Source organism: Populus alba, chromosome 19 (genome assembly GCF_005239225.2).
Source record: "Populus alba chromosome 19, ASM523922v2, whole genome shotgun sequence".
Taxonomy (NCBI): Eukaryota; Viridiplantae; Streptophyta; class Magnoliopsida; order Malpighiales; family Salicaceae; genus Populus; species Populus alba.
In genome coordinates this window covers 20,192,789-20,211,441 of record NC_133302.1, presented here as the reverse complement: position 1 = coordinate 20,211,441, position 18,653 = coordinate 20,192,789, and the positions used below count along the sequence as shown (strand labels likewise).

At 37.1% G+C, this 18,653-nt stretch overlaps 1 protein-coding gene across 1 annotated transcript; it reads right to left on the bottom strand.

The window, feature by feature from the left end:
* Positions 1–16,629: 16,629 nt before the first annotated feature.
* On the bottom strand, positions 16,630–18,653 carry LOC118038508 (uncharacterized). Its single transcript, XM_035044886.2, has 2 exons — positions 17,874–18,653; positions 16,630–17,237 (listed from the first exon to the last, which is right to left on the bottom strand). Exons 1-2 carry the CDS (start codon positions 18,493–18,495, stop codon positions 16,888–16,890), a joined length of 972 nt encoding a protein of 323 aa, XP_034900777.2. The 5' UTR covers positions 18,496–18,653; the 3' UTR covers positions 16,630–16,887.

Here is an 18,653-nt window from a genome sequence, read left to right as displayed (position 1 = left end):
TATCATTTTGCAACTTATTAATTGTTTTATTCTAATTTGTGCCCTAGGCATGGTATTGTCTGCTGAGAAACCGAGCTCCATTGATCTTTTCTTTTTACTAAACTAAATCGCCACCGATTGCAATTAAAATTTTGATCAACATTAATATCATTAGGATAGGATTAGGATGTACTCCTCCACAAACTCTAATAAATCTTTTCCAAAGAAGAGATGCCTTGGAATGTTTTAGAAAGGGGATAATATTCTCATATGCGCCCTAACTTATTCGTTATTACCCTTTCTGAGTTGTGTCCCTAAACTTTATAATTAAGCAATTGAGTCCAGAATGTATCTAGGAATTATCAATCTGATCCTTTCATCCTCCAATATACTTTGTTGTCATCTTTAGGTGTGGACTCAGATGAGAAATTAAATTCTTAAGCAAATTTTTTATTGACAAATCCAATTGATAATTCTTGGGCCAGTTCGTTGAAAGTTATAGCTAGGTTGGGGATCAAATTTGGAAAACAATTAGAGATAAAGGACTAATATTATGTTACCCAGGAACCCCATAAAAATTAGGGATGAAAACATCACCACTTAACAGATACGATATCAAGAATCCTCTCATCTGATTGAGATGGGTTTTAACTAGGATCCAGCCTAGTGTGGATATAACTTAACTCGCTTTTATTTTGTAGTATACAAATGAGTGTATGTCCGTCCAATTCATACCCAACTATTTTTTTTTTAATTTCCTAAATATTCTAATAATTTTTGTGACTTATAGTTTTCAATTTTTTATTTCCTTAATATTGTGGAAAAAACTTATTTCATTTGTCATTTAATCTTTGTAAAGGGATGGTGATAGGTATTTACGGGCTAAGTTTTGGTATCATCTATATTTGAATTCAAACCCAAAATATTATCAAGTCAAAACTTGACGGGTGTAAATTTTGAATACCAAAATCTAATTCATTCAGGTTTTAGTTATCGATTCAGATAATCATTACCTAATTGATACAATAAGGTTTGTGAAAACTTAAAGTTTTGATCATGTATAAACTATTTGGATAACTTAACATATACTTTTATAAACTAGTATTGAGATAGCACTAGGTTTAAGAAGATGCATAGCCATGTTTTACTAGAGTACGTAGTGGCTTTAAACGGAAATAACAAGAGATTTAATGGTTGGTCGAGATTGATTTTTTTTTTTTTTTTTAAGATTCTACAAGTTTTATTTTTGGGAAGCCACTATGTCATTCATTGAACTATTTGATCTTCAAAAATTAGTCCTAAAAGTTGCTACTTAGACTAATTTTGTTGTTTTTTTCTAGATTGTTTTTGGATTTATTATTTTATTTAAGATTTTATGTTAGTTTTCTTTATGATTTTAAATTCTAAATTCTTTTTATAGAGATAGGGTTTTCTAGTGTCACACGTCAAAATCCGCGCGGCATCGGCTTGGTAATTTTTTGTTAGGCGTTTTGTTTCGATTGATTTGTTGGAGTCGCCACCTAGTATTTAGTTGAAGGCTACTAGGAAACCCGGGTGCTGGTATTGTTAGAGATTCATGGGTACCTAGCACTGTTCCGGTGGTGCAGAAGGTGTTCCCTATAAATTCCAGATTGTTTTTGGGTTGTTATTGTAATTTTAATGTAATTTTTGTTTATTTTTTTTGAATTTGTATTTTGTATTGTGGATGTTAAAAAAAAAAGAAAATGAAAAGAAAAGAAAAGAAAAGGAAAAAGAAAATATAGTCAAAGTGTATGTATGGTTTGTATGTTTTTATGGATGTTTTTTTTCTAATGATGAAATTGCAAGAATAAAGAAGAATTTAATATTTTGATTTGCTAACAGATAAAGAATTATGAATTTACATGTAAGTCGTATTTCTAAAATTCGATGAAAGAACATAATTTTTAAAACTTCTTTAACACATTAAGCTCACGAAGTAGCTTACCTCAGGTAGGGCGCGTTAGGGTGCTAATACCTTCCCTAACCACAACTAGTCTCTTACTCTCAACAGTGGCGGCGCGTCTGCCCACGCGCCGCCGCAAAATCAATCGGCCGCGATTGGCTTCTTCTCCTCTTCCCTTCTGCATTGTCGGCGACGCTGTGACCTACAAAAGAACAAAAAAACACAACAACACAATTGATTCTCTTCTCCTTAGATCTGTTTAGATATGCTTCTCTCTCCTTCCTAAGGTAGCAGATCTGCTGTGAGGGGGGGACGCCACTGTGCTTGGGCTGCCGCTAGAGGTTATTGGGTCTACAGGCGTTGCCGGAGGGAGAAGGTGAAGAGTGATGGCCGCGATGCTCCCGTGTGTGGGTTGCTGGCTCACTGGCGAGGACGACACCGCTGCTGTTGGCGATGAAAGCATGGGTATGTCGTCGCTGAAACTGCGGTGGAGATGGGAGCAGCTGTTGAGGGAGGATTTGTGGAAATGGGGGCTGTGGAAATGGGGTGGTTGTCTTGTAACTGAAATGGAGGCTTGCGGTTGAGGGGAGAAGACGGGTCGGCCTGGTGAGGGGAGAGATTGGCTATGGCTGTGAAAGATGGGGACAGCTGAGAAGAAGAGAAATGGTGATGAAGGGGTCATTGGGTCCGTCTTGGCTGAGAGGGAGAGGGTCGGTGGGTGATGGTTGTCGGGTTCTGATGTGGGTGTGGCGGCAGTGAAGGGGAGAAGGAGATAGTGAGGGAGAGAGACGGTCGGGGGGATGGGCCAAGGAAGGAAAAAATCCAAAAGGGGCTAGGGGGCTGCCGGTTACCTTTTAGCCAAGAGAGGAAAAAAAAATCCATCCAAAGGGGGGAGGGGGCGGCCGGCGGCCCTTTTGGTGAAGGAGAAGAAAGAGTTAAGTTTTTTTTAGGGTTTATCTTTTTTGTGTTGCCTCTCCTTTAATTGCAAAATTGCCCCCCTCTCCTTTGATTTTGAGTTTTGGACCTATATTTATAGGTAAAATATTGCTCTGGCCTTTAAATTGGTCCCTCAACTTTTTTTTTTTTGTAAATTTTGATTTTTATTGTATTTTAAAAAACGAGCAATATCAACGTCGACTCAATGAGAAAAATCAAGGATTTTAAAAACAACGCGTGAAAAGTCGAACGCGTTTGAAAAACGTTTAAAAATTTAAATTCTTTTTTAGACAACGTTGAAAATGCTAAAAACAATGCAAAATATATTAAAAACATAATTTTTGGATTTTCATTGTTTTTTGCTATTTTTGGATTTTTCAAAAATTTTATCAAATAGGTGGGTCAAAAATTGAGTACCAACATCTAGTTTATTTAAACATCTTGTAAACATTTTAAGAAAACACTTAATATATACTTAATTTTTAGAGAATATAACCGTGAATTTAAAATTCAAATCTACAATTCATTTTCTTATCAAAATTCTATTATCAAATTCTTGAAGTGGTGGGGGTAATGACTGCCTCATATTATACAGCATAAGTGGATCAGAAAGGGACTCAGATAAGTGTTTTTTTTTTTTTAAATCAAAATTGGTGTCTTTTTCGGTTTCACTTGCAAACGGAACACCTATCTCCAAAACCCATGTTTGCAAACATGTATGCTAAGCGTCAAAAGATGAAATCTATGTGCGATAGGATTAGCAATTTACCTGATGCACTCCTCCTTCACACACACTCTTTTCTGAGATGCCAAGGAGTTTTGATTGGATACATTGTTCACTCTTTATTTCAAATCAAATCAATTTTTCTAATTTCTATTTTAGTTTTCTTTATTTTTTATCCAATAAACTTTATTTCTATTAGAAAAGATTTGTTTTTCAAATTAAAAAAATTAAAATTAAAATAAATTTTTTTTCCCGAGAATTCAAATAACTATCTTTATTAATGAATATTCATTTCTATTTTCATATAATTAAATAAAAAACAAAAAGCAACCATGTTATTAGATTAAATATTTACATTTGCATTTATGTTTTTTATTTTTTTACAAAAAAAAACCCAACTGTTTTTAGCCTTTAATTAGATTAACCATTTGATTTATTAATTCAAATATTTTTAATTCGTTTTTTTTTTATATACAAACACCATCATTTCAATTTTGAATTTAAAAATTTTTATGCTATCAAAACACAACTCCACAGATTCATAGCTTCTTGTTTTTTTTTTTTTTGTTTTACATTACAACTTAGTTTGGAATGTTACCCGTAACTAGTTGGTATCTAATGTCTTTAACTATTTCCCCATGAATTTGTATCTCAAGAGCAGTCTGGTTTGTCATGTACATGCACTTCATGGAAAATGCTAGCTAGCTGGCACAGGAGCCGAAGAAGAACGAAACTTGGCATATTCATCTTTCAAAAAAAAAAAAAAACTTGGCATATTCCACCTTTCAGAATAAGCTGTGCTTAAGAGTTGTTCTTTAAAATATTAAAAAATTCAATAATACTTTTTAAATATAAAAAAAAAAACCACTTTAGAAGTACAATCTTGATTAATAAACAACCATCAAAGCAAATTGTACTTGGAAAATAAATTTATCTGTCCCTAAATTTGAGTCATTAATAGGAAAATGAAAATAAATAAATACTGTCAGTTTTTAACCACTTCACTTGTGATGCACAATTGCACATCCATTACAATAATAAAAAAAAATTGACAACTGATTTGGCAACCAACCACATGATTTTTGAACATATGACATCACAAAGTTTTTTCAAAAACAATAAGAATGTTTTAAAAAATACATTTGAATTTTATCTGATAGAAAATTTAGAATTGATTGTTTCACTAGGATGTATTATCTTTTACATCATTGCAAATGAACCTAAACACTAAAAGCACAAGGAAGAAGAAGCTCAGACCAATGAGACAAGTGCTGATGGCAAGCCCCAAGGAAGGTTCTAGAACAGCATATGTGCCTATGACGAATGCGATAATCATTGTCCCCATGCCAATCATGGTAAACAACGTGGCAAACACAAATAATTGTAGAGTAGTGTCCTCATCTATCTGTCCATACTTATCCCATTTCAAACCTTGAAACAACGAAATCAAAAAGTGGATAAAGATAGCAAAAATGGAGAGCACCATTGATATTGCATCTGAGATGACAAATACTATAAAAGCAGCTTTTTTAGCTAGAATTGCGGTGCCTCGATCGCTCTTGTAACCACCAGGTAGGGTGAAAGCTGCTGCAAATATTACCGTTGCTATCAGCGCCGCAACAACTAGGTGAGCCTCTCTTGCTTTACTCAAAGCTTCCTTTTCCTCTTTGTTTTCCTCATCATTGTTGTTTTTCTCTTCCTCTCCTTTCAAAACAAAGGGACCATGACCAATCGGTCCACTGCCAACATCTTCAAGGGATTCTAGGATCTCTTTCTGCAAAAGTATATATTTTGAGTAAAATATGTTAAGCTGTTAAAGAGGTTTTAAAAATAATTTTTTTATTACTTTCTAGAATATTTTTAAGTGAATTTTTTTTAAAAAATTCATATTATCTTGTATTTAAATTTTATTAATTAAAAATAAAAATAGTAAGATTTGAATTTATAATTGTTTGATGAATAAAATTGTAATACTATTTTTAAAAAAACTAACTCAATCTAATAATTTAAAACAAATAATCCATCATTTTTTAGCTATTTAACATATATCATATATCAACTTCCGAGCTTTTGTTTCCACAACTAGTTTGTTTGCAATCAAATCCTTTTTGTTGTTGTATATTAGCAGGTAACAAAAACTAATTTGGTTGAAATTAAACCGCATGCTTTACATCAGCCCAACTATCCCGAAAAAGAAAACAAAGATGTGGACTTAATTTTATATACCATTAATTCTACATCATTTCATTCTAAAATTAATTTCCTAGGAGGACTTAATTGCTTATAAGATTATGTTAAGCTGTTAAAAGAGGTTTTAAAAATAATTAATTTTTCTAGGAGGAGTAATCCAATATTTTTTATTGTTTATTGTTACTCTCCTTAATTGCTTTTAAGATTATATTAAGTTTCTATTAGATTTTTAAAAATTTTAATTAATTGTATTTTTTTTCATTCATTTGTACTACTTTTGTTTTTGTATTGAAATAATATATGTTTTTATAAAACAGTTACATGCGATTTATATGCATAATCTGTTATTGTAGATGAAAAAGCTTAACAAAATCAATAAAATGACTTCATTTCAAATAAAAAAAAGATTATTAAGTTATTCAGATTACATTATTTTTATATTTAGTAATGCGATATAATAGATTCATTAATGGATATATATTGTGAATCACAACAGTTAATTCATAGAGGATTGATTACCTGTATCTCTCCCAAATTTTTGAAATTAATGTCGTCGACGCTTAGCTTTCGCTTATTAAGACCATATAACTCCCCTGTATGTAAAAAAAGACTCCATTGCTGCTGCTGGTGTGCTAAAGCAGCAATTAGATGGAAGGGCGTGTTTCCTTTCTCATCCTTCTTCGTTCCAAGTCTTGCAAGCTCTGGAATATTCTCCAGACATTCCTCGAATACTCTGCTTCTTTTACTGGCCATAAACATAGTGAAGGGCATTCCAACCTCTGTTATTATCAAACTAGCTTGTTGTAACCCATTTTTGGGTCCCCATAATTGAAATAAAATAAATAGCCGAAGGAGGTTAGAAAAATAACAGGAGGCAGAAGCGCTCAGCAAATGGTCAGAAAAATCGGTCAAGGAGGTTAAAAAATACAAAGATGGATTTTTGACAATATATTCTTGAAGGATGAGAGCCTTGTTGAGAAGGAAAATTTGAATTTTTGGAGGAGAAAAGCCCAAATTTGGATGTTTATGGACTTAATTGGATTTTTATTTGAATTTATAGAGGATTTGATTGCAAGAAAAATCGATTTTTAAGTCAATTTGGGCTTTAATTAGAAGAAATTTAAGTTCTGGGGCCAAAATATATTTTTTAGGAATTTATTGGGTCAAATCAGGGGCTTAATTTGCATAAAAATATTGAAGTTTAATGGCCAAATTAGGGGTTTAATTGTGAAAAATCCGAAAACCAGGGACCCAATTTGGAAAAAGCGGGTAAATATAGGGGGCTGTTTTGAATTGATTCAGGGGCGTAATTGAAGAAATTGGAAGTTTATTGATCAAATTGAGGGCTTAATTGCATAAATCAGAGGCCAAGGATCAAAGGTGAAAAAACGCGGCCAACTATGGGGGCGAGGACCGAAATTGGCAGGGACTCAATTGAAATGAAACAAAGATTGATTGAGGGCTAAATTCGAAATTGGGCGCGTTCTGGCGCCTTTTTTTAAATGAAACGGCGCGTTTTCTCCGAAACGACGCCGTTTCATACTAAAAAAAAAAAAAAAAAAAAAAAAGAAAGACCGAACGGTGCCGTTTTTGAACGGCACTGTTCCCCTTTCTTCTTCCCTCCCCGAACGTGCAGCAGCATGGACGAAACCTTTGTTTAATCAGTCGGTGCCCCTCTCTCCTCGCGTGCGCTGACATACCAAGCCCATGCACCTCGGACGACGCGAAGCCAGGAGGGCCACGCCATGATCGACCACGCTCACCGACCAGCCGACCGGCGCTGCCCCCCACGTTGCCCAGCTCAACCCACCTTGTTCTGCTCCCCACGGTGCCCATGCAGCCCCGCTCCTTTGCCCGCCTATAAAAGAAGGGGAAAGAATGTGAAGCACGGGAGAAAAGAAGAAGAAAAGACCCGAGACCAAGAGAGGGAAAGAAACTGAAGGAGAGAGAAAACCGTTGAACTAAAGGAATAAATACTCAAAACTCAAAGAAAACAGAACCAGCAGGGGGGAAGATTACAGAAACCGTGGGAGAGCTTAGAGAAAACCAAGACGCGAGCACGACCCGAGAAAGTCACCGGACCGTTGAGAACCGTCGTTTGGAGCCACCAACCTCCGCTGCAGCACCAAGCAACACGGGCGTTCGACCACCACCCAAGCCATCAACCACCAGCTGCCACTGTCTTCGTAGTTGACAACAGCACAGTTGGGAGTAGAAGGAGAAAGGGAAACAGAGAAAAAAGCAGCGCCAAAACAGCAAGGAAGAGGAAGAGGAGCCGCAGCAACGCCACCGCCAAACCAGCCACTGCCAGAACCACCGTGAGCCCTCATTGGTTTCCTCTCCACCGCCACCAGCATCACTGTGAGTGTTCGGCATCGTCTTCGCTCCTTTCGGTTCCACGTCCAGGTAAGCGTTTTGCGTCTCTGTGAAGGTGATTTCCTTTAGCATTTTCACTGTGCAAGTGAATTATAATTCACTTGAACAGTGAAATGCAAATGTTACTGTTCAAGTGAATTATAATTCACTTGAAACAGTACCATATGTTACTATGTGTGTCTTCTTTTGCATGTTACTGTGCGTGGTTTTCGTTTTGCATTTTTTACTGTTCAAAGTGAATTTTAATTCACTTGAAAAAATACCATTTGTATATGATATTAAGGATGCACGCGTGAGCTTCCACCCAGGACACTGGCTTGGGCCAGTGACCTGGTTAGGCCTGCTGGGTCAAGCCCAAGCCATATGGGCCGAAACGAGGCCCAACTTAAAAACTTTTTTTTATTAAAAATAAAAATTCTTCAAAAAAAAATTATTTTGAAAAATATGTGATTTCCACAATTTTGTTGCTGTATTTTGATCAATACTGGTTTGTATTCTTATACTGTAAAGATACAAATCCGGTATTAAAATACCTGGTTTTCGTCAAAAACATCAAAGATTTTTGAAATAAAAAATGTTTTGCTTTCAAAAAAATTTCCAAAAGTCCTTAAAAATATTGTTGATTTTTCCTGCATTTTGTTATTAGGGTGGAATAATATTGGTTTGTATTTTTATACCGTAAGAATACAAACCAGTATTAAAATACCCGATTTTTGTTAAAACATATAAAAAATAATATTTTCCAAAAAAAAATGTTTTTTTTGTTTTAAAATACGGCCTAGTCTCTCCAATATATATATATATATAAATATTATAACCTCATATTTTCACACAACAAAGGAAATTTTCAAAACAATATATGTATTAGCATGCATTTTGGCTTTGATAACCAGTTTATTTAAGCCATGAGAACTAGGCCAATATTTCAAAAATTCTAAAAAAAATCTTTTTGTTTTCCTTTTAATTGGGATTACGAATTTATACGTAAAACGTATTCCTAAATATTTTTTTGGTATAGACGTTTGAACGGTTAGGATTTTACCCGATAAGATAAAAGACCTTCTTACTGAGGAGGATTTTTCTTGAACCATAGACAGACCAACGACTAGAAGTACAATAACACCTTAGTTTTTATCAGACAATCAAACAATGCAGCTTACCTTAGGTAAGGCGTATTTGGGGTGCTGATACCTTCCCTTTACGCAACCAGTCCCCGTACCCGATCTCTGAGACCAGTTAGGGTTCCTAGTGACCAAAATACTAGGTGGCGACTCCCATTCCATTTTTCACCGATCAAAGACAATATTTTCTTTTCTCCCCATATTTACCAAATAGATATAGATAGATTTACATTGTAGATAAGAAAATGGAACAACCATATATTTTTTCGCCGCGACGCCGCACACGTGCGACAGAATGGCGACTCCGCTGGGGACCTTGTAGACTAAGCTTTGTTTTTGTCTGATTTGTTTTTGTTTTCGTGTGTTTATTGTTAATATGCCTTTCCGTTTATTTGCATATTTGTTTTTTATTTTACGCGTATTATTTATGCATTGTATAAAATTGTCTCATGCATCACTTGCTTTTATTTTGAGAAGCACACACAAGCTTTAAGTTAAGTGGGGAATTAGCGATTTACCCTAAGACTATTGGTCAGGGTTTAAATGCGTGAAACACCCAACTCATATCTGAGTGCCTGCTTGGTAATGGTGGGCATACGTGTCTTAACTGTTCCTTACAACGCCCCCATACTGTCTTTACGAAGAACGTCACTGGGCAGATATGAGACCCTTAAAGACCAGATAGAAAAACTACCCACTCTCACTTATTAAATAGAGCTTGTCCTTAGGTTATGTATCTTTGTTTGCAATGTTATACTCATCGCACATCAGTTGTGCATCACATTTTCATTCACGCATTTTATTATGCACGCCAGATCGTGAAACATAGGTCCCACATCCAGAGTCCACCAAACCCGGTCCAGTTCAAGAATGGAAAACGAAGAAAGAGCTCACTTAGAGTCACACTACCAGACCGATTTGGAATCCGTGAAAAATGAAGTTTCTCGGCTGACCGATCTACTCGAGCAACTTTTAAGAGCTAAGAATGGGGAGGGAACATCAGCACAAGCACCTGACGGAGCGCCAACAGCTCACGTCCCTCAAGCATCTCAAAACCCGGGGGCAAACTCGGCCAATGAACAACATTTCGTGCCTATCACCCCTATCCAGCCAACTCATCCTCCAATCACTGTTGACTTAACCCCGGATAATAGGTCTCCCAGTTTGATGGACCAGGACAAGCTATTTGCTTTGGAAGAAAGATTAAGGGCAGTTGAGGGTAATGACTGGTTTGACCATATGCGAGCAGCCGAAGTATGTCTGGTACCGAACATTGTGGTGCCCAAGGATTTTAGGATACCCGATTTCATGAAGTACACCGGCTTGGAGTGCCCAAACACTCATCTTCGATCTTACTGCAACAAAATGGCAGAGGTAATCCGTGATGATAAATTGCTTATCTATTTCTTTCAAGATAGCCTCACGGGATCTGCTTTGAGCTGGTACATGAGGTTAGATAATGTCAGGATCAGGAGCTGGAGAGACTTGGTGGAAGCTTTCCTTAAGCAGTACAAGTTCAACATGGAAATCGCTCCGGATCGAACAAGTCTAATGTCAATGGAGAAAAGAAGCCAAGAGTCAGTAAGGGCATACGCGCAAAGGTGGAGGGATGAGGCAATGCATGTCCAACCCCCTTTAATAGAAACGGAGATGGTGACTTTTTTCGCCAATACATTCAAGGCACCCTACTATGAGCATTTAATGGGTAGCTCAGCTCAGCATTTCTATGATGCTGTACGCATAGCGGAAAGAATAGAGCAAGGGATTAAAGCTGGACGCATAGTTGAGCCATTGCAGACGAAGGGTTTTATTGGAAGAAAAATGGAAGGTCCTGTTAACAACTTTGAAGGGGGGTCCAATAGCAAGATAACGGATTCATATAACCCACAAATACCTACCTCTCATGTGGCCCACATAAACTTTAACAAACCTTTTTCCCCTAATCGAGAAAATAACCAGTCAAACAACCACAACAACCATCAAAGACCAAACACAAGATACATTTTAGAACAACTACCACCATTACCCATGCCTTTGAAGGACATGTATGCCAAGCTACTAAGCATTGGACAAATAGCTCTTATCCCCACATTACCACTACAGCCACCATTCCCTATCTGGTATAAGCCCGAATTGGCTTGCGAGTACCATGCTGGTATCCCCGGGCATGGTCTTGAAACATGCTATGCTTTCAAGAAAAGGTTGTTGGAGCTCATCAAGATAGGATGGGTGTCATTTGAAGACCCACCCAACATCAATTCAAAACCATTGCCTAGTCATGACGCAAGTAATAGTGGATAAAGGGCTGAAAAACCTTGGTCAAGAATTGTCAATAATGAAGAAGGTAAGATCGAAAGAGATGACAAGGAAACACACGTGGGGGAAGAAGATGAAGCGCTGCTACGGTTGATTGTCCACACACTAGAAGAAGTCTCTGCCAAGACCTTTTTACGCGAGTAGAGAAGTTTCAGAAGGGGGTGACCCAAGAAGTTCCTGTAGTTTTCAAAATGTTAACCGACTTTATTTGCCTTAGCATGCTTTTGTCATTGTTTTTATTTGCTTTTATTTTTTCTTTAGTTGACAATCAGGGCTCATGATGTCAGCCAGATTTTGTATTTGTCTTTGAGCCCACCTTTTCTTTAAATAAATGATGAGATTATGCACCTTTTTTAAACAAAGATGAGTGGTTACAAAGAAAGTATCATAAATCGGTCAAAGATGAAATTTAAGAAAAGCTACCCCTGAAGTACAACTATACCTCTGGATAGCATAATGAATTGATAAATCACCTGTAAACTTCTTTCAAGATAAAAATAGAGTTTATCAATTCTAACAATGTGCATTTTGAAATGAGAAAAATTCATTTTCCTTTCACTTTCTAAAGAGTTTATCGTTGGTGATCCCATTTGAGCCAGAATGAATTTCTCCTTTATAAAAACCTGGACTAGGATCACACTCCACACTGGGGGCAATAAAAGATATTTCATGAAAAAGTTTTACATATTTTTCAAAGCAAGATGAGAGCCGTAGATTTTAAAATAATAATAATAATAATAATAATAATAATAATAATAAAAATAAAGCATTTGACAAAAGCATGACAAAAAGGCAATGACAAATCATACATTTTGAGAAAAGAACCATTTGAAGAAAGTCAAAGACTTCTTCTCCAAGAATATGATCAATAAAAAGAGGCAACACGAGAGATGAATCCAGCATACGGCTTCAAAAGCAAGCTCGTGTTAAGAAAGAGCTTCATGAACTAGAAGAAGATGATGGGGCCTATGTTTCAAACCAGGTACGAATGCATGCATTGCATCTAATCATAAATCATTGCATGATCGTTACAGGAGGAGATCTTAGTGCATTCCAACAAGATTGTGGACGAAGAAAGAATCATTGAGTTGATTCTAGAACAACAAGAAGAGAAGATAATAGCTTCCAAACCCTGCCCGTAGGAAGAACGACATATATCAGCTTTGGTAATAAGGAATCGCCAGATGGGATTCCAAGCTGTTTGAGATCGCCAGAAGGGATCTCGTATTTCACTATTGTGGAGGTCGCCAGATGGGACCTCATATTTCGCGTTTGTTAAAAGGAATCGCCAGATGGGATTCCGAGTTGATTAAAGGAGATCGCCAGAAGGGATCTCGTGTTTCGCTATTTGGAGGTCGCCAGATGGGACCTCATATTTCATGTTGGTAATAAGGAATCTCCAGATGGGATTCCAAGCTGTTTGAGATCGCCAGAAGGGATCTCGTATTTCACTATTGTGGAGGTTGCCAGATGGGACCTCATATTTCACGTTTGTTAAAAGGAATCGCCAGATGGGATTCCGAGTTGATTAAAGGAGATCGCCAGAAGGGATCTCGTGTTTCGCTATTTGGAGGTCGCCAGATGGGACCTCATAGTTCATGTTGGTAATAAGGAATCGCCAGATGGGATTCCAAGTTGTTTGAGATCGCCAGAAGGGATCTCGTATTTCACTATTGTGGAGGTTGCCAGATGGGACCTTCTATTTCATGTTTGTAATAAGGAATCGCCAGATGGGATTCCAAGTTGTTTGAGATCGCTAGAAGGGATCTCGTATTTCACTATTGTGGAGGTTGCCAGATGGGACCTTATATGTCATGTTTGTTAAAAGGAATCGCCAGATGGGATTCCAAGTTGATTAAAGGAGATCGCCAGAAGGGATCTCGTGTTTCACTATTTGGAGGTCGCCAGATGGGACCTTGTATTTCATGTTGGTTAAAAGGAATCGCCAGATGGGATTCCAAGATGATTAAAGGAGATCGCCAGAAGGGATCTCGTGTTTCACTATTTGGAGGTCGCCAGATGGGACCTCGTATTTCATGTTGGTTAAAAGGAATCGCCAGATGGGATTCCAAGTTGTTTGAGATCGCCAGAAGGGATCTCGTGTTTCACTATTTAGAGGTCGCCAGATGGGACCTCATATCTCATATTTCATATAGGAATCGCCAGATGGGGTTCCAAGTTGATTAAAGGAGATCGCCAGAAGGGATCTCGTATTTTTATAGTTGTCAAAGGAGGTCGCCAGAGGGGACCTCATATTTTTTCATTTTCAGGGAATCGCCAGATGGGATCCCAATGTCTTAGGCTGAAGAGGTTTGCTGTAAAGAAAGAGTTTCAGATCGATCAACCTTCGACCAGATCAGTTTCGAGAGTTCAAATTGGATTATCTTTATAAAACTTACTGCAGAAAACCTTTGCTCCGTAAGCATTATAAAGAGGGGGCATCTGTTGTAACCCATTTTTGGGTCCCCATAATTGAAATAAAATAAAATAAATAGCCGAAGGAGGTTAGAAAAATAACAGGAGGCAGAAGCGCTCAGCAAATGGTCAGAAAAATCGGTCAAGGAGGTTAAAAAATACAAAGATGGATTTTTGACAATATATTCTTGAAGGATGAGAGCCTTGTTGAGAAGGAAAATTTGAATTTTTGGAGGAGAAAAGCCCAAATTTGGATGTTTATGGACTTAATTGGATTTTTTATTTGAATTTATAGAGGATTTGATTGCAAGAAAATCGATTTTTAAGTCAATTTGGGCTTTAATTAGAAGAAATTTAAGTTCTGGGGCCAAAATATATTTTTTAGGAATTTATTGGGTCAAATCAGGGGCTTAATTGCATAAATATTGAAGTTTAATGGCCAATTAGGGGTTTAATTGTGAAAATCCGAAACCAGGGACCAATTTGGAAAAAGCGGGTAAATATAGGGGGCTGTTTTGAATTGATTCAGGGGCGTAATTGAAGAAATTGGAAGTTTATTGATCAATTGAGGGCTTAATTGCATAAATCAGAGGCCAAGGATCAAGGTGAAAAACGCGGCCAACTATGGGGGCGAGGACCGAAATTGGCAGGGACTCAATTGAAATGAACAAAGATGATTGAGGGCTAAATTCGAAATTGGGCGCGTTCTGGCGCCTTTTTTAAATGAAACGGCGCGTTTTCTCCGAAACGACGCCGTTTCATACTAAAAAAAAAAAAAAAAAAAAAAAGAAAGACCGAACGGTGCCGTTTTGAACGGCACTGTTCCCCTTTCTTCTTCCTCCCCGAACGTGCAGCAGCATGGACGAAACCTTTGTTTAATCAGTCGGTGCCCCTCTCTCCTCGCGTGCGCTGACATACCAAGCCCATGCACCTCGGACGACGCGAAGCCAGGAGGGCCACGCCATGATCGACCACGCTCACCGACCAGCCGACCGGCGCTGCCCCCCCACGTTGCCCAGCTCAACCCACCTTGTTCTGCTCCCCACGGTGCCCATGCAGCCCCGCTCCTTTGCCCGCCTATAAAAGAAGGGGAAAGATGTGAAGCACGGGAGAAAAGAAGAAGAAAAGACCCGAGACCAAGAGAGGGAAAGAAACTGAAGGAGAGAGAAACCGTTGAACTAAAGGAATAAATACTCAAAACTCAAAGAAACAGAACCAGCAGGGGGGGAAGATTACAGAAACCGTGGGAGAGCTTAGAGAAAACCAAGACCGAGCACGACCCGAGAAGTCACCGGACCGTTGAGAACCGTCGTTTGGAGCCACCAACCTCCGCTGCAGCACCAGCAACACGGGCGTTCGACCACCACCCAAGCCATCACCACCAGCTGCCACTGTCTTCGTAGTTGACAACAGCACAGTTGGGAGTAGAAGGAGAAAGGGAAACAGAGAAAAAGCAGCGCCAAAACAGCAAGGAAGAGGAAGAGGAGCCGCAGCAACGCCACCGCCAAACCAGCCACTGCCAGAACCACCGTGAGCCCTCATTGGTTTCCTCTCCACCGCCACCAGCATCACTGTGAGTGTTCGGCATCGTCTTCGCTCCTTTCGGTTCCACGTCCAGGTAAGCGTTTTGCGTCTCTGTGAAGGTGATTTCCTTTAGCATTTTCACTGTGCAAGTGAATTATAATTCACTTGAACAGTGAAATGCAAATGTTACTGTTCAAGTGAATTATAATTCACTTGAACAGTACCATATGTTACTATGTGTGTCTTCTTTTGCATGTTACTGTGCGTGGTTTTCGTTTTGCATTTTTTACTGTTCAAAGTGAATTTTAATTCACTTGAAAAATACCATTTGTATATGATATTAAGGATGCACGCGTGAGCTTCCACCCAGGACACTGGCTTGGGCCAGTGACCTGGTTAGGCCTGCTGGGTCAAGCCCAGCCATATGGGCCGAACGAGGCCCAACTTAAAAACTTTTTTTTATTAAAAATAAAAATTCTTCAAAAAAAAAATTATTTTGAAAAATATGTGATTTCCACAATTTTGTTGCTGTATTTTGATCAATACTGGTTTGTATTCTTATACTGTAAAGATACAAATCCGGTATTAAAATACCTGGTTTTCGTCAAAACATCAAAGATTTTCGAAATAAAAAATGTTTTTGCTTTCAAAAAAATTTCCAAAAGTCCTTAAAAATATTGTTGATTTTTCCTGCATTTTGTTATTAGGGTGGAATAATATTGGTTTGTATTTTTATACCGTAAGAATACAAACCAGTATTAAAATACCCGATTTTTGTTAAAACATATAAAAAATAATATTTTCCAAAAAAAATGTTTTTTTGTTTTAAAATACGGCCTAGTCTCTCCAATATATATATATATAAATATTATAACCTCATATTTTCACACAACAAAGGAAATTTTCAAAACAATATATGTATTAGCATGCATTTTGGCTTTGATAACCAGTTTATTTAAGCCATGAGAACTAGGCCAATATTTCAAAAATTCTAAAAAAATCTTTTTGTTTTCCTTTTAATTGGGATTACGAATTTATACGTAAAACGTATTCCTAAATATTTTTTTTGGTATAGACGTTTGAACGGTTAGGATTTTACCCGATAAGATAAAAAGACCTTCTTACTGAGGAGGATTTTTCTTGAACCATAGACAGACCAACGACTAGAAGTACAATAACACCTTAGTTTTTATCAGACAATCAAACAATGCAGCTTACCTTAGGTAAGGCGTATTTGGGGTGCTGATACCTTCCCTTTACGCAACCAGTCCCCGTACCCGATCTCTGAGACCAGTTAGGGTTCCTAGTGACCAAAATACTAGGTGGCGACTCCCATTCCATTTTTCACCGATCAAAGACAATATTTTCTTTTCTCCCCATATTTACCAAATAGATATAGATAGATTTACATTGTAGATAAGAAAATGGAACAACCATATATTTTTTCGCCGCGACGCCGCACACGTGCGACATAGCTCACAACAAGCTGGGCATCGATAAACAATTTCTTTCATTATTCCTACACGTCCTCGAATGGCAGCAATGTGAAGAGCTGTTCTCTTCTTCTCTGTTTCAGCAATGTAGGCCGCGGACGCATCATATTCTAGTAATACTTTCACTGTAGGAATAGACCACCGGAAATTAAAGGCAGCGTGGTGAAGTGGTGACCAGCCGTTCTCATCGGTTGTTTTCATCAACGTTTTTTCTTTTTCTAACAATTTTCTTGCTGTCTCTGAAACACCAACAAAACAAGGAGTAAAAGTTATCCTACATGAACAACAGTGATTTCACTTATGCCCGTTTAATAATTTCTTTTATAAAACTGGTTTCTTGAAAAATAAATTTTTGAAAATTAAATTATTTTTTAATATTTTGTAGCATCATGAAAAAATAAATTGAAAAATACTTTTCAGTATTTGGCTATGTCATAGAAAATAAGTTTAAAAAAAAATTATTAATATTTTTTTTCAAGTTTATTAAAATAATAAAGAGCTAATCTTATAAATTAAAAAATTGAAAAAAAATAAAATTGAAAAAAAAATATAATATCATAAATGATCTCAGATAAAATAAATAACAATTAAGATAATGAAAATCAAATCTAACTGATTAAAAAGTTCAAAAATAATTAAATTAAAAAAAATTATAATTTCATAAATTATTTCAATTAAAATAAATAACAATAAAAAATAAGGACTAAATTTTATAGATAAAAAGAATTCAATTAATAATAAGAGAAAAATAAATAAAAATGATAAAAATAAAAATTAAAAATTGATATAAAAATAAAATTAAATTAAATTATAGAAGATGAAATATGAAGAAAAAAAAAAAAAACTTTCTCCAGACTTTAAGAGCAAAATCCTACCATCATCTCCCACCCTGCTAGCCGCATGTAGAGCAGTTTTACCATTAGGGCCGCCATAGTCCACTGAAATGGAATTAGTTAGGATTTCATCGATCACCTTTTCTTGTTCTTGACCCCAACCGGAAGCAGCTGCAATATAAAGTGGAGTTTCTCCATGAACATTGGCGGAATATGAAAACTCAGGGTCCTCTTTTGTCAATATTTCCACCACTTGGCTCCGCATATTCCGAGCTGCCTCGTGCAACGCTGTATCTTGCTCTTCATTGGTCATCCTCAACATCTTTTTTGCTTCTGATACGCCGCTCTCTGGATCAGGAGGTAGAGCTTGGGCACAGTCAATGAGGACCTTTACCACATTGGAATGACCATATCTTGCTGCCAAATGGAGTGGGGTTTCTCCTTTCTTATTGGCTTGGAATAACAGAGGTGGATACATTTCAAGAATTATATCAACAAAATCAGTGAATTCCGGTTCACTGCTTTGGTTTCCTAAGTAGACATGAAGAATGGTGTTCTCGTCTGGAGTCAATAAATGATCAAGGGAGGTTTGATATTTCTCAAAGGGATCGATATTGCCTGCTTCTGCAGCTTTGAACAAGACAGTATCCATATAGGGCGGCATACTATTTTGTAGCTTAGAGAAACTCACTAAATGAAAAGTAAACAAAAGAAGGGGAGGTGAAATTAACCGCTGTGGCTCAAAGGCAAGAGGTTCCACTCCTCAACTGATCACAAGCTGCTGATTTCTTCGGTATTTAAAGGAAGAAAAAGCGTTAAGAA